General features: G+C 38.3%; 1 protein-coding gene across 2 annotated transcripts in view; it reads left to right on the top strand.

Annotated features, from left to right (window-relative positions):
* Positions 1-16,491, top strand: part of DNAH11 (dynein axonemal heavy chain 11) — a gene marked incomplete at its 3' end in the record, with an annotated part of 314,796 nt that overhangs the window by 98,831 nt on the left and 199,474 nt on the right. For both annotated transcript variants that reach the window (XM_081244744.1, XM_081244745.1), the window contains exons 29-30: positions 7,661-7,810; positions 11,294-11,527. In XM_081244744.1, the coding sequence (XP_081100870.1) occupies positions 7,661-7,810; positions 11,294-11,527 (384 nt within the window). The remainder of the gene's footprint in view (positions 1-7,660; positions 7,811-11,293; positions 11,528-16,491) is intronic.

Genomic DNA, 16,491 nt, shown 5'->3' with positions numbered 1-16,491 from the left:
TACATTCACATGATGAGCTATCAAGATCAAACCTATCAAAAGCCTAAGATTAAAAAGACTCACAGTACTAAATAATGGTAAGGATGTGGATCAATGGGAATGTTCCTATCTAGCCAGTGTGATTGTAGATTGGTACAACCACTCAGGAAACCTGTTTGACAATATCTTCTAAATTTGAATATAATAATACATTATAATCCAGCAGTTCCTCTTCTTAGTGTATACTCAGCAGAAATGTATACATAGATGAACCAAAATATGTGACAAGAATTTTCATAGCTACATTATCCATAACACCCCCAAACTGGAAATAATCCAAATGTCCCTGAACAGAGTACCACATAGCAATGAAGAAGAAAACTAGTGCTATACATAATAACATGAATAAACCTCACTAACATGATGTTGAATGATAGAAGGCAGGCACAAGAGTACATATTGTATGACTCCCCTTATGTAAAGGTAATATCCATTTTAAAAAAATTTATTAGAGTATTGTTGATTTATAATGCGTTAGTTTCAGCTGTATGGCAAAGTTATTCAGTTATACATATATTCATTCTTTTTCAGGTTTTTTCCCATGTAGATTATTACAGAATATTGAGTAGAGTTCCGTGTGCTATACAGTGGGTCCTTGTTGGTTACCTATTTTATATATAGTAATTACTCCCAAGCTCCTGGTTTATTCCCCCCACCACCACCACGTTTCCCCTTTGGTAACCATAGGTATGATTTCAATACCTGTGAGTCTGTTTTTGTTTTGTAAATAAGTCCGTTTGTATCATTTTTTTAAAATTAGATTGCACTTATAGATGTAGAAAACAATTTTATGGTTACCAGGGAGGAAAGGAGAGGAGAGGGATAAATTGTGAGATTGGAATTGACCTATACATACTACTATATATAAAATAGATAACTAATAAGGACCTACTGTATAGTACAGGGAACTCTACTGAATACTCTTTAATGATCTACATGGAAAAGGTGTCTAAAAAAGAGTGGACATATGTATATGTATAACTGATTCACAGTGCTGTACAGCAGAAAGTAACAACATTGTAAATCAACTATACTTCAATAAAACTTTTAAAAAGAAAAAATTTAGATTCCACATATGAGTGATATCATATGATATTTGTCTTTCTCTGATTACTTCAGTTAGTATGATAATCTCTAAGTCCATCTGTGTTGCTGCAAATGACATTATTTTGGTTCCTTTTATATGGCTGAGTACTATTCCATTGTACATCTGTACCACATATTCTTTATCCATTCCTCTGTCGATGGACATTTAGGTTGCTTCCATGTCTTGGCTGTTGTATATAGAGCTTCAATGAACAATAGGGTGCATGTATTTTTCGAATTATGGTTTTCTCCAGGTATATGCCCAGGAGTGGGATTGCTGGATCATATGGTAGTTCTATTTTTAGTTTTTTAAGGTACTGCCATACTGTTCTCCATAGTGGTTGTACCAATTTACATTCCCACCAACAGTGTAGGAGAGTTCCCTTTTCTCCACACCCTCTCCAGCACTTCTTGTTTGTAGACTCTTTGATGATGCCCATTCTAACCAGTGTGAGGTGATACCTCATTGTAGGTTTGATTTGCATTTCTCTAATAATTAGTGACGTTAAGCAGTTTTTCATGTGCCTCTTGGCCATCTGTATGTCTTCTTTGGAGAAATGTCTATTTAGGTGTTACACCCATTTTTTGATTGGGTTGTTTGTTTTTTTTGACATAGGGCTGCATGAGCTGTTTATATATTTTGGAGATTAACCCCTTGTCAGTCACTTCATTTGCAAATATTTTCTCCCATTCTGTGGGTTGTCCTTTTGTTTATGGTTTCCTTTGCTGTGCACAAGTCTTTAAGTTTTAAGTAAATCCCATTTGTTTATTTTTTTTTAATTTTCATTACTCTAGGAGGTGGATCCAAAAAGATATTGCTGCGATTTATGTCAGAGAGTGTTCTGCTTACGTTTTTTTCTCAGAGTTTTATAGTGTCCAGCCTTACATTTAGGTCTTTGATCCATTTTGAGTTTATTTTTGTGTGTGGTGTTAGAGAATGTTCTAATTTCATTCTTTTACATGTAGCTGTCCAGTTTCCCCAACACCACTTATTGAAGAGACTCTTTTCTCCATTGTATATTCTTGCCTCCTTTGTCATAGATTAATTGACCATAGGTGCATGGGTTTGTTTCTGGGCTTTCTATCCTGTTCCATTGATCTCTATTTCTGTTTTTGTGCCAATACCATACTGTTGTGATTATTGTAGCTTTGTAGTATAGTCTGAAGTCAGGGAGCCTGATTCCTCCAGCTCCATTTTTCTTTCTCAGGATTGCTTTGGGTATTCGGGGTCTTTTGTGTTTCCATACAAATTGTGAAATTTTTTGTTCTAGTTCTGTGAAAAATACCATTGGTAATTTTTTTAAATTAATTAATTAATTTATTTATGGCTGTGTTGGGTCTTCATTTCTGTGCGAGGGCTTTCTCTAGTTGTGGCAAGCAGGGGCCACTCTTCATCGTGGTGCGCGGGCCTCTCACTATCGCGGCCTCTCTTGTGGAGCACAGGCTCCAGATGTGCAGGCTCAGTAATTGGGGCTCACGGGCCCAGTTGCTCTGTGGCATGTGGGATCTTCCCAGACCAGGGCTTGAACCCATGTCCCCTGCATTGGCAGGCAGATTCTCAACCACTGCGCCACCAGGGACGCCCGCCATTGGTAATCTGATGGGGATTGCACTGAATCTGTTGATTGCCTTGGGTAGTATAGTCATTTTCACAATGTTGATTCTTCCAATCCAAGCGCATGGTATATCTTTCTATCTGTTTGTGTCATCTTTGATTTCTTTCATTAGTGTCTTATAGGTTTCATAGTACAAGTTTTTTGCCTCCTTAGGTAGGTTTATTCATAGGTATTTTATTCTTTTTGATGTGACAGTAAATGGGATTATTTCCTTAATTTATGTTTCTGATCTTTCATTGTTGGTGTATAAGAATGCAAGAGATTGCTGTGTATCAATTTTGTTGTTGTTGGGTTTTTTTTTGGCCGTGCCACACAGCTTGCAAGATCTCAGTTCCCCAACCAGGTATTGAACCTGCATCCTTGGCAGTGAAAGCACAGAGTCCTAACCACTGGGACACCAGGAAATTCCATTGATTTTTGTATCCTGCAACTTTGTTGAATTCATTGATGAGCTCTAGTAGTTTTCTGGTAGCATCTTTAGGATTTTCTGTGTATAGTATCATGTCATCTTACAGTTTTACTTCTTTTCCAATTTGGATTCCTTTTATTTCTTTTTCTTCTCGGATTTCCCTGGCTAAGACTTCCAAAACTGTTGAATAAAAGTGGCAACAGTGGACATCCTTGTCTTGTTCCTGATCTTAGAGGGAATGCTTTCACCTTTTCACCATTGAGAGTGATGCTAGCTGTGGGTTTGTCATATATGGGCTTTATTAGGTAATGTCCATTAGTGACTGACATGGGCCGTGAGGATTTTTTGGGGGGTTCAGGTGTATTCAGTTTCTTAATTGTCTCAGTGGTTACAAGAGTTTTGTTCACTTTGCTAAAATTTATTAAGCTGTACACATGTGATTTTTTTCACTTTTCTATTTAAATTTTCAAAAGGTTATTTAAAAACTCAAGAGTTTGTATTGCCAGCATATCTATATATAGTTACATACACATGCTAAAAATGTTAAGGAAGAAATACAGAATCAGCACTGATGGTATAGGTATGTCCAAGTTATATTAATTAGTGAAAAATCAAATTGCAAAATATTATGTATACTATGATTTTATTTTTGGTAAAAGCAAACCAAGCAATACCCAATACCTAGGATTGGCTATAATGGTTTACAAAATTTATAACAAATTTAGTCTTTCTGAATTATATAATTGCATGTTCACTATTGAAAATTTGAAATATATAAAAATACTAAAGATCAGGATAACATACTCCTAGATGCTAGTTTTGAGTGGTTATAGTTTTTCTTTATATGTCTGTATTTGTGTAGGTAAGAACATATATACTTAATCAAAATTGAAATATCCTTCTACAATATGATGTTTAATGTCGATAAACGTTTTCATTATATGAAAGTGCTATAACTGATTTAACCAACTTCTAGAAAGTTTTTGCATATTTAGACTTTCAACAATGTTGCATGTCCATTTCCCTATACTGTCACCTATACTGAGTATTATTAAAAGTATAAAACACAGCAATAAACTATTCAACATTTTGACAGACTTAAATTTTTGTACATGTAAAAATAAAGGACTCATTTTTCTCTTGTTCTAGAGGATAATATTCACAATAGACAGGACTGCCTACATTTTGGACATTACTTACTTCTCACAAATACTATCATGAGTATTACCATCATTATGTATAAATGAGTTAATGACTACATATGAATGAATCCTGAGGTGTTCATCATGCCAGGAGTGATATTAGGACTTTGTGTCTATTTTATCTCAGTTAATCAGCAGCAGCATCTTTCATAGATGAGGCAAATATGAAATGAGATATAGGCAAAAAGCAAGGGATAAGCTTTGTGAATGTATAGTAGCCATACAGGGAAACTAGGACATAGCAATACATCGAAGATATACATAGAAGCATATGTAGAAGCTATATGACTTCGTTTTTCTTCCCTTTCTTTTCTAGGTGAACATAGAGTAGACTGCTGATCTGATTGCTGTATTAGTTTGCATTTTAAATTATAAAATTACCTAGATGAGTAAATATTTTTTACTTTATTTACAGTTAGATAAATGTCAGCTCTTAAAAAGGCAGCTCTCCCTGTGCACAGATCTGAAAAATACGAATTTCAGTTACCAAGGATTAGTTTAACTCTGTTCCCCCAATAACATGGTTCAAATTTCACATACTACGGTGTGTTAACTGTGAGTGATCTCGAGGGGCACAAACTTCATTGCTGCCTCCTCAGTCCACAAAAATCACCACGTCAGTAACAGATGTACATCTTGACTCGTGACCAGTTACGTCACACCTTTCAAAGTCTGTCTGTGGTCGGCTGTCACACATTTGTTGTTTGATTCTGACGTAATCAGCAAAGAACGTAGTGTGTTACCACCTTGTCCCCAGTGAAGAACCCATGACGGTGTACAAAAATAAACCTTCAAAAGAGGGAATTAGTAATGAAGTTGATAGTAATGCAAAGAAGTGAAAATTGATGACACTAGATGTGAAATTTGAATCATAGATGTAGCTATGGAAGAGAAAGGTGACTGTGGAAATGACACTACACCATTTGAGAGATTCTAAATATGCAGCCAGAGGATTATAGTGAAAATGAACTCATTGATATAAATGTAAACACTGGTTGTGACAAAAAGGATGAAGATGTCCTAGAGGAAGTGATACCAGGAAAAAAAAAAACTTGACATTAAAGAAACTCTCAGAAATATCAGGACATGGAGACCTCAAAGGATGAAATGTTGGCAGCCAATCCAAACTTCCAAAGGAATATGGCAACTACACAAAGCATAGGGAAGGTGCTCACTCAGTATTTTAAGTTATAAGGTGAGAAGAAGGAGGCAAGCACTGTTTGAACTACTCTTGATAAGTTTCCTATAAAGGAGTAAAACACTTAATTTTTAATTTTCTTTTAGTATTTTAAGTTAGTGTACTAAGTATTAGTTTACACTTTTTATTTCTCTGTACTTTTATAACCAAGAGTGAGAGGGATTTTAATGTTTTAATGAAATTTTTAACGGCCAAAGCACAATCGTAAGTTTGCCCATTCATTGTGGAGGTTGCATGGTGGTTTTTACAATCTCGCACTACTGTACAAAGCAGGGGCTGCCTGTCTGGCTACGCACCAGTGGGTGGATGCACCTAATTTACTGTAAACCAGTGGAACAGCATTTCAATTTTTGTTGCTAACCTTTTAGAAACGTACTCAAGATACAACAAAATTAGTGAATTTCATGATTTGAAGTGTTCAAATCCATTCTGTTTCTTTAGTGTGGTACAAAGAGGGGGCCCCTGAGGCATTAGTTTTTATGTATTTTTTAAACTGTAAAATAAGTCTTTCCAAAGACCAACCTAGGAAAAAGGAATTTTAATTTTGTGTTAACAGGTACAAAGGGATATCATTAGAAATGGAACAAATCTGAGGTCAACAGCATCCTTGTTAGTTTAAAAAAATGGTCCTGTTCTCTCAGAAGCTCTAAATGGAAGGCAGAATAGGAAAATATCCAACTTCCAACACACCAGGTATAAGTCATGGGAGAACATCAAGCCGTGGGGTTTGTGTTTCCTGGTCACCCACTGAGTGACTAGAGGACTAGGAGTTCTTTTGAAATGCTTTCCTCACCAAAGCAATGATGTGTGAGGGTGTCTGATGGTTGAGGTCTCATTTATCCCGCAGCTTTGTACCTGACTATTATTTGTACCTGACTAGGCCCATTACACAGTAGAAGCCATTAAACATCTGTGCACTTCCTGGCCACTTCAGCTGTGACAGCGAGTTGTTAGAGGATTGGAGATAACTTTCTGTGTATAATGTCCTGGGTCCTATGACAAGTTTATAGTTAACTTTTTGAGGAATCACCAAACTGTTTCCCACTTCTCAGGTTTTACAGTAATTTTGCCAAGTGTAAGGAGGGAGCTCTTGTTCCCATTCCTGACACTTCCTGTGGTTCACTCTGCCCTTTATTCAGTCCACCCCACGGAGAGGCAGAACGGCTTGCCTGACTGCTAGCCTGCAGAACACGCGTCTTCCTCTCCTTTCCTCCTTGCCAGTCCTGCTGGGTGGAGAGGCTGGTCCCGGTCTGTGCTGATATGACCAGATGGATAAGTCTTATTGATTCTTGTGTTTGGAGGCCAGCTGGGCTTTCATCTCTGAACTGGCCTCTAGCAGAGCAAGTACTGCTCTTTGTCTTTTTAACTTGGTTTTATTTTTCAAGGAGTCCAGAACCTGCACAGGGTTCAGTATGCTATTTACTGGGGGTTCTTTTGGAGATCCCACAACTTAGGATGCAAAAGGTTATGATGCTCAAAGAGTTTGAACTTTGTAGATGTGGCTTGGACTTGGAGGTTTAAGATCTAACTGCCACTTATTCTTAGCAGTGTCAACTTGATGAAGTCACCTAATACTTTACCTTCAATATCTTTGTCAGTGAAAATAGGGGAATCCCATTCACCTTTCTGATGTAACAGATATGCTCTGGGGCTCATGTAAATAGCAAAGCAAGTGCACAACAACATAGGACCTGACCCAAGAATAAGACTGTATCTAATTTACATTTTCATTTCAAATATTTTAACACAGCTTTTCTTAAAAAACAGTATAAGGTCTTTTATGGTGTAAGTAAAATACCATGTCTGAATTTTAATAACTTGACCACAAAATTCCCAGCAGGATGATTGCTACAGGACTATGCTACAGATAGAGAAGTTGGTAAGTCTCCAGCCTTTAAGGAGAAGATAGATAACCTATCAGGGTTATCCATCTGGGTCATTTCAAACTCTGGAATTGAAGAAGTGATTTTTATTTGGAAGAAAAACATTTTGAGGCATCTCTGTAACGATGTAAAGACAGTTTTGTGAATTCATTTAGCCACATCTGTAGATTACCAGAATATATATCCAGTAAGAAATGCTCTTATCTCTTCTTCTTATCTTGTCTTAGGTTACACACCACCTTTCCAAACTCTTTGACAGCATTGTAGATCTGCAGTTTGAAGACGATCAGGATGTTTCCGCGCACAGGGCCGTTGGAATGTACAGCAAAGAAAAGGAATACGTCCCATTCCCAGCTGAGTGTGAATGCACAGGCCATGTAAGATTTGCTTATGAGGTTCTCTATGCCAGAGAAGTATTGGGGGGATAATTTTTAAAAGTGGAACAAGAAAAAAATCAACTCATGTCAAATGAGGCTCCGGTTAGTTTTGTGCTCAGAGATTCCCGTTTACCTCTGTCCGGTGTGACAGAGGACTCCTCTGCCGTGCTTCCCACTCTGATCATCAGGCTTCAGCACCCTGCAGGAGCTCAGACTCGCTCACAGTTGAGCCAGACGGGAGGGACTGTCACAGACTGAACGAGTAAACCCCAGAATTAGTAGCAAATGCCACCCAGTGACTGAGTCTCCTACAGAGCATATTGTTTTCACCCCTGCTCAGAGTACAGGGAAGGGTTAGGGTGAAGCAGCACCTTGCAATGAAGCACGTTTTAAAGAGGCTGTGGGGCTTCCCTGGTGGTGCAGTGGTTGGGAGTCCGCCTGCCGATGCAGGGGACGCGGGTGCGTGCCCCGGTCTGGGAAGATCCCACATGCCACGGAGCGTCTGGGCCCGTGGGCTGTGGCTGCTGGGCCTGCACGCCTGGATCCTGTGCTCTGCAACGGGAGAGGCCACAACAGTGAGAGGCCCGTGTACAGCAAAAAATAAAAAAAAATAAAAAAATAAAAATAAAGAGGCTGTGGTTCAGGATTCTGACGTGGGTGTTGTAAATGGCTGCTCGTAAGTAAAGTTGATTGAGTCCGCTAAGCTAATGTCATGTACACTAATTACCGTGTACACAGATAGTTAACATCCTCTCTTCTCTCACAGCCAAACACCTCAAACATATTCTTAACAGTTATCTGTAAGAATGGCTCTTAACAATTTAGGAAGCAGCTCTTGGTGTTTTCAGATGATTTAGAGGAATTGCATCTTTTTACGACGATGCTTATATAGCTTGAGTTAATCCACAGGGTAACTGAGACAGTAGCCTGTATTGCAGAACAGTTTAGGTTGAGGCAGGGGGTTCCTTAAAGGGTCGCTTGCAGAAATGTGATGGCAACCTTTTTTTTTACAAGGGTTTTCTTTATTCCTCTCTGTTGCTTTTTAATATTGTACCAGAAAAATCCTGCCAAATGCAGGGGAAGCAGATGGTGGAATACTTTGATTAAAGTATATTTGTGATCTCTGGGGCTCTTTAGGACATTATTACAATGATTAGAAAAAGTCACCATAAACTATCTTGACAAAAGTGTGTTGCTGTCTGCCTCCCCCTGGCAGACTGCTAGCCGACTGGCATAGTGCCCAGAAAGAGGACAGTCCAACCATAGATGTGGGTGTCGCTAGCAGGAACCCTTGGTACTGAAAGTTTTCACAGTGCTCTAACTTATTTTATATAAGCAACTTACGCTAGAGACTTTTGGGCATGCAGCACATTTACCCTCTAATTGCCTGTTTTATAAAAAGGTGCTTTTACTTTAGGTCTTCCCCCCACACTTTTATGATTGGTTCCTCCCAGTTTCGGCTCTTTGCGTTTTATTCGACAGGGGTTTATTGAATACCTACTATGTACCAGCTGCTGGGTTTGGCTTTTGGAGATCCAGAAAAGAATAAGGCATGGCACCTGTCCTGGGAGACCTCTTAAGCTTATTGAATAAATGGATATTCACATAATTAGTGATAATGGGGAGTGATAATTCTTGTTATAGAGGGTCGGACAGAAGCTGATGAAAGACCAAGAAGTGGGAGATCAAGCAAGCACCTCATCAGGGCTTAGTTCTCAAATTATATTGAGCTGAGTTGCCGTTGGTGGCATAGTCTCTGAACACGGGTTGATGTGTCACCTTGTATGTGTGTTTGGCCTTCCCAGATGGACTGGAGAGTTCTCGAGAACAGGGGGCCATACTGAGGACATGGATCCCAGGGTATCTGGGATATGATCAAGTGATACCTGATTTACTAAAGGAGCTTGCTGCTCGGTGACATTAAGAGTTGTGCGGGGGCTTCCCTGGTGGCGCAGTGGTTGAGAGTCCGCCTGCCGATGCAGGGGACACGGGTTCGTGCCCCAGTCTGGGAAGATCCCACATGCCGCGGAGCGGCTGGGCCCGTGAGCCATGGCTGCTGAGCCTGCACATCCGGAGCCTGTGCTCTGCAATGGGAGAGGCCACAACAGTGAGAGGCCCGCGTACCGCAAAAAAAAAACCCAAAAACAAACAAAAAAAAGAGTTGTGCGGAGTGACTACAGTAGCGATTAGGTCACCCTCTCTCAGGCATCTGAACAAAGCCCAGCTAGGAAGCCAGGAGAGAAGTCTTTTAGGATGTTGGGGATGGTTCTTCCCTTTTTCTTCCAATAGGGAAGGCTGTCAGCTCACTGACCACGTACCGCTCCTTCCCGGTTCTCCAGAGAAAGAGGTTGTAGGAATGAATGCTGTGTCATCTTCACAGAGGCGGGGAAAGAAATCAGTTGTATAATCTTCAGGATCTCATACGGTCCTTGGAATTTATTTATTATAGTTATTTTTTATTGATATGATCAATCATTTGCAAATGGTGTAGGTATCCTTTTTGTTATATAATATCATCCCAAAGAAACAGATATATGGATAAATATAACAAAGCATATTTGAATAGGATGGAAAACTGGCTGAAATATATTTGTGGGAGCAAAATAACCTTCAAATGAATTTTTTTTAAAAAGATTTTCACAAGTCGGCAGTTGTCCTATCTCTCATACTCTCCTGCTGTCTAATTTATGACAAGTGTGAGGATGAGAGCCAGTAGGGAATATAATTAAGATACTTGCTGAAAACACTTTGGCTTAAGACTAGGAACTATGTAGATTTGAGGGTAGAGTCTTTAGTAGATTTAAAAATTATCAAAAGATACATTTAAAAAATCAGTTTCCTAGACTCACAGACATAGAAAGCAAATTTATGGTTACCAAAGGGGAAAGGGGGCGGAGGGATAAATTAGGAGTTTGGGAGTAACGGATACACACTGCTATATATAAAACAGATAAACAACAAGGACCTACTGTATAGCACAGGGAACCATATTCAATATCTTGTAATAACCCATAATGGAAAATATTCTGAAAAAGATTATAACTGAATCCCTTTGCTGTATACCTAAAACTAACACAACATTGTAAATCAACTGTACTTCAGTTTAAAAAATCAATTTCCTATTATTTCCAAATCTCTAGAATTTTACTCTAGTATATTGGCTGTGATGCTTGGTTTCTCAAAACACTGTGTGTTATTAGAGGGGATCTTGGTCTAGAACCATCAGGTCTTCAAATCTGAAAAATGAATAATGGAGAACACCTTGTCTGTTTAGGATGTGGAATTTTATCAGCCAGCTAGTCGGTGAAATAAGATGAACAGTATCCCTGCAGAAGCTAGGGTCATGTAGGAAAGACTTCATTAATCAGTAGTTCACTGGCTTGTTATACATATAACTGTGTAGGCTTCAAGCCCATGAGAAGATGGAATAATCCCTTTTCCATAGTTAAGCCTGTGTTACAACACTTCCATTTGCTTCAAAAGGTGGAAACGTGGCTTCTGCAGCTGGAACAGACCATGCAAGAGACTGTGCGACGTTCTATCACAGAAGCCATCGCAGCCTATGAGGACAAACCCAGGGAATTGTGGATTTTTGATTTCCCGGCTCAAGTCGCACTAACTAGCTCACAAATCTGGTGGACTACAGATGTAGGAATAGCCTTCAGTAGGCTAGAGGAAGGCTACGAAAAGGCCCTAAAGGATTTTCATAAAAAACAGGTATTTTATAAGATTTATGATTTTGAGATTTAAAGGGACTTGAATAGGTAAGCTTCATTCATTCATTCATTCATTTTTGTTTTATGGAGTGTCTTCTGTGTTCAAGGTATGATGCTAGGAAGATTTTAGCAATCATTTGTTTAGCTTTCCATTTTATAGTTTGGTGTCCTTCTTATTTTCTACATGGGTTTAAAAAACATCCATCATTAAACAACAAGGTCCTACTGTATAGCACAGGGAACTATATTCAATATCCTGAAATAAACCATAATGAAAAAGAATATAAAAAAGAATGTGTGTGTGTATGTATATATATATATATATATATATATATATATAACTGAGTTACTTTGCTGTACAGTAGAAATTAACACAACATTATAAATCAGCCATACTTCAATAAAAAATAAATAAAACAAACAAATAAAAAACATCCATCCTTGTCCATTATCTCCCAAGGATCTAGTATACCACCCACACCTAGATACTGTACATATTTTTTTCCTCCTATGTAAGACTCTCCAATTATGCTTTCAAAGGAAGTTGCAGATGTCAGTCATCTTTACCCCTAAACACTTTTATTAATACATACCCATTTCATAAGTTTAATTTCAGTTACTATATCTCAATTTACCAAAGTTCTTTTTGGTTCTTCAAAAATCAGTTTTATAATGACATGTCTTCATTATGGTTTTTATTCTTCTATCTCATTAATAGTCTTATTTAGGTTGTTCTGTTCCTTTGAGGCTGTTTTTTTTTATAATTTGAACTTATTTTTTGTATGTTTATTTTTAAAGGTTATCTTTAGGTTGGCTTTTTTTTCTGGAGGAATTCTGTGTGTTCTACACTGAGCAGATGTCCCTACATGTTTTTCTCCTTGTTGCCTCGAGGTTTCTACAGGTTTTGTGAGTCCTGGATTAATTTTGTGGTTAATTACTCAGTCTGGGATTTACCGATCATAGTGGCAAGGTCATTTTGGATGCCATAGCTTCACATGGCTTAGGCCTGAGATTTTGATTTCTTTTTAGAGGACTTTTTTCTTATCCAAAGCCCCAAGATGTTTCAAGCTTTCTTCTTGCTTCGCTGAGCTGGTGGGTAGAGTTTTTCTAGAACCTTTTATTGGACTGTGTCATACTCTGAGGATCTTGGCTTTATGTCAGCATCTCAATTCTAACTCCCTGCCTTGCTCAGGGAGTATAAGAGGCAGAGAACAGAAATGTTGTGTTGCCACGTGGGCAATTTAAACTTCAGTCTCCGATGTTTGGGTCTCTACTCAAATTCTCCTTTTGGGTGCCGTGGCATTAGTCTGTTAACCTCATTCTACTGCTCTAGCTTGGATGCACATCCTTGGCATTAGGGACTATCACCCACTCTCCCCCAACCCTTTCCCTTTCTTCCTTCCCCCTCTCTGTTTCCCCCTCTCTCATGTTTGGCTATGTACTTTGCATGTGGATGTGTTTCGTTTTACTCAAATATCCTCTGTGTTAATAAAGGAATTGTCCATTCAGTTTAACCCAATATGTTGTAAGACTGCCTGTTGTTATTATCACTGCTATTTAGGTGGTTTTTATTTTTGGCTCTCAATAATAATACTGTAGTAAACAGCTTTGTGTTTACATGCATGTTGCACATATTTTTCTTTATTTCTTCAGGATAAACTTCCAGACGTAGAATTGCTAGGTCAGAGACTATACCTTCTTAAGTCTTTGAAACATCATGCCAAGTTTACCTTCCCAGTATCAGTGCATGAGAATTGTCTATTGCCTCCCCTGTCATCAGCATTGGGTTGATTCTTTTTTTTTTTTTAACATCTTTATTGGAGTATAATTGCTTTACAATAGCGTGTTAGTTTCTGCTTTATAACAAAGTGAGTCAGCTATACGTATACATATATCCCCATATCTCCTCCCTCTTGCATCTCCCTCCCACCCTCCCTATCCCACCTAGGTGGTCACAAAGCACCGAGCTGATCTCCCTGTGCTATGTGACTGCTTCCCACTAGCTATCTATTTTACATTTGGTAGTGTATATGTGTCCGTGCCACTCTCTCACTTTGTCCCAGCTTACCCTTCCCCCTCCCCATATCCTCAAGTCCATTCTCTACATCTGCATCTTTATTCCTTTCCTGCCCCTAGGTTCTTATGGAACAGGTTAGAAAGCCCAGAGATAAACCCATGCACATATGGTCACCTTATCTTTGATAAAGCATGCAGGAATGTACAGTGGAGAAAAGACAGCCTCTTCAATAAGTGGTGCTGGGAAAACTGGACAACTACATGTAAAAGAATGAAATTAGGACACTCCCTAACACCATACACAAAAATAAAATCAAAATGGATTAGAGACCTAAATGTAAGGGTTGATCCTTTTTATTCTTAGAGCTAAAGTTACTTATATTCCAGTAGCTTTAGCTTATTCAGCTAATTAAGAAAATTTAGCTTTTTTCTCCTTTAAAATAGTTTTAAAATTTTCCATTTTGTTCGAGTTATAATAATGCTTCTTTTTCATGTTAGATGAGAAGTAGACAAAGAGGGTGGTTTATGAAGACAGCATTTACGGGCTTAATTATGAAACACTTCCAGCATGAATTGAAATGTTTGACAGACCAGCCAACACATGCCTTCAATACAGCATTTCAATGTTGCCACTGATACTAATATGCACACAAGAGCAGCTAACATTTGAATATTGTTAAAGCTGCAGTTTGGGTCATGAGAAGTGTGTGCATCTAAATTGAAACCCATTAGTTTTCGCTCTTTAAAAATGGAGGTAACCGTCTGCTGGAGTTTGTTTTTAATTAAAACTACTCTTGCTAATATTGTGAGCAGTTTTTAAGGTGAACTTCAGTCCTTTAAAATAGCTTAATTTCAAAACTGAAATCAGAGTTGGCTGTAACTGACAATCTACCTGAACAAGTAATTTCTTTCCTTAGTTCTCAGTTCCAAATTGTAGTGAGGTAAACGAAGATAATTACTTTAAACTTTATTTCCCCCCAGACATATAGTAATTGCATGTTAGATAGTGTTGGGATTAAAGGCAAAAATACTGCATTTTGAATATATATCCCTGCCTTGCCAGAGTCTTTGAAAGTAAAACAAATAAAATATAATTTCTCAAATTTGAGCGTTCCTTGGCAAAAGTATTTGGTTAGGCTTGGGATCTGATAAGAAAGTTTTTCCATTCTTCCTTTATCATTGAGCTGTGTGCAAATCAGCAGAAAAGAGATGGAAGCATTTTGCATTCAAAATATTAATTACAAGTGTGCTGGGACATTGCCTAGGGTACTTTTAATAAGACTCACAATAAACAATATAAAGCTTTTCTTATTTATTTATCCTTTCTGACCACAAATATTCAGGAATACTATATGTATAAGAAAGAAACTCTCATTTTCCTGCTTAGGGTCAGTTTTTGGCCTCATTTTTAATCGTTGAGAAATTTTTCAAAAACAATTGCATACCGTGTTGATAGTGTTCTTATCTCGCCCTGACCCTTTGACCCAAATAGGGAGGCCTGTGAAGGCTGCAGTTACACAGTGTATATTGGAAATGAGTTTTTTGTTTGTTTTTGTCTTTATAGAAATTTGTGATCTGATAGGCTCATGCTTCATAATAGCAGGAAGCTACAAGATGATGAGTAGAGCACATATTCTCTACCGCCCCTCTCATCTGTTAAAAGAAAATTTTTCCACAGACAGTTGACTGACCTAGTAGGCTTTTATTCAGTGATTCATCAATCAGGCAGCATTCAGTCTGCAGATGGAAAGGAGCTCCAAAGAGCTATAGAAGATGAGAGATTTTTATAGACCAAAGTAAGCAGGAGCAAGGAAGGGGCATTTGCTGATTAATTAAAGCAGGGTTACTTTCCTTGTAAGGAGCAAAGGGACGCCTTGGAGCCAGGTCAGGTAACGTGTGCTGAGCAGGCAAACACTGCTTGGTTGACCTAAGCCTGTTTTTCTGGGAGAGCCCAACATAGAAACAATTAAGTTTGGGTTTGCTGATGTGGGTAACGGGAGCGACTCCATCTTATGCCCAACCTGGTTACTTTAACGTGTCAAAAATTATATTGAATGACAGGGTATATGAAAAAAACTCATATTGTACCTGGAAATACTGGACCAGATAATTTGAGGAATGCCTAGAAGTTGATAACAGATGGAATCAAACTGATAGATGACTAAGAACAGAGAAAATCACAGTCCAAACATATTAAAAAGAAGAAACTATTGCCATGATAAGCCTATTTTATCCCAATGATAAAAGAGAGAAAAAATTTCTAGAGAAATTACAAACTGAGATTCAGTAAAGGTAAAAAACATGTGGGGCTTATGGTCCATGGTCAGTGATAAGTAATGAATATGTAAGAGGTGGACAGTTGGAACCAGTCCTGCCTCCTGTACATCCCAAAAGATTATCAGTGAGAGTGTTTGTCCCCAGGATAAAGGCCTGAGAAATACTTCATAAACAAAGTGAGACGTTTATTGAGGACTTCTGCCATGACTGTGTCTTGACTGTAGATCTTGGGTTGGACAACTTTTTCTGTGCAGGAAGGAATAGTAAATATTTTAGTCTTTATGGGCTTTGTAATCTCTTTCACAACCACTCCTCTCTGCTGTTGGAGTAGGAAAGAAGCCATAGGCAATTTTTAAATGAATGGGCATGCTGAGTGCCAATCAAACTTTATTTATAAAAACAGGTGGTGGGCCATATTTGGCTCATTACCTGTAGTCTACCAATTCCTGTTCTAGAGAAAAAAGCAGAACAGATCCTGAAGTAACTCAAGATCCCCACAATAAGTGGAGGTAACAGAAAAAGAGATTTGTTACCCATATAGGCCATGAGTCCAGTCTGATCCATTAACTCAAGCGTTGGTTCTTTGAACAGATCAAACACTGACAAAGATTTGCAGTTCAGAAGAGACAGCAGAAACAACAAAGGGATAGGGAAAAGAAAAATCTCTTGTAT

This window comes from Mesoplodon bidens (genome assembly GCF_964165515.1).
Source record: "Mesoplodon bidens genome assembly, chromosome: 9".
NCBI lineage: Eukaryota > Metazoa > Chordata > Mammalia > Artiodactyla > Ziphiidae > Mesoplodon > Mesoplodon bidens.
The sequence above is the reverse complement of the archived record's forward strand: the minus strand, read 5'-3'. Positions and strand labels throughout refer to the sequence as shown.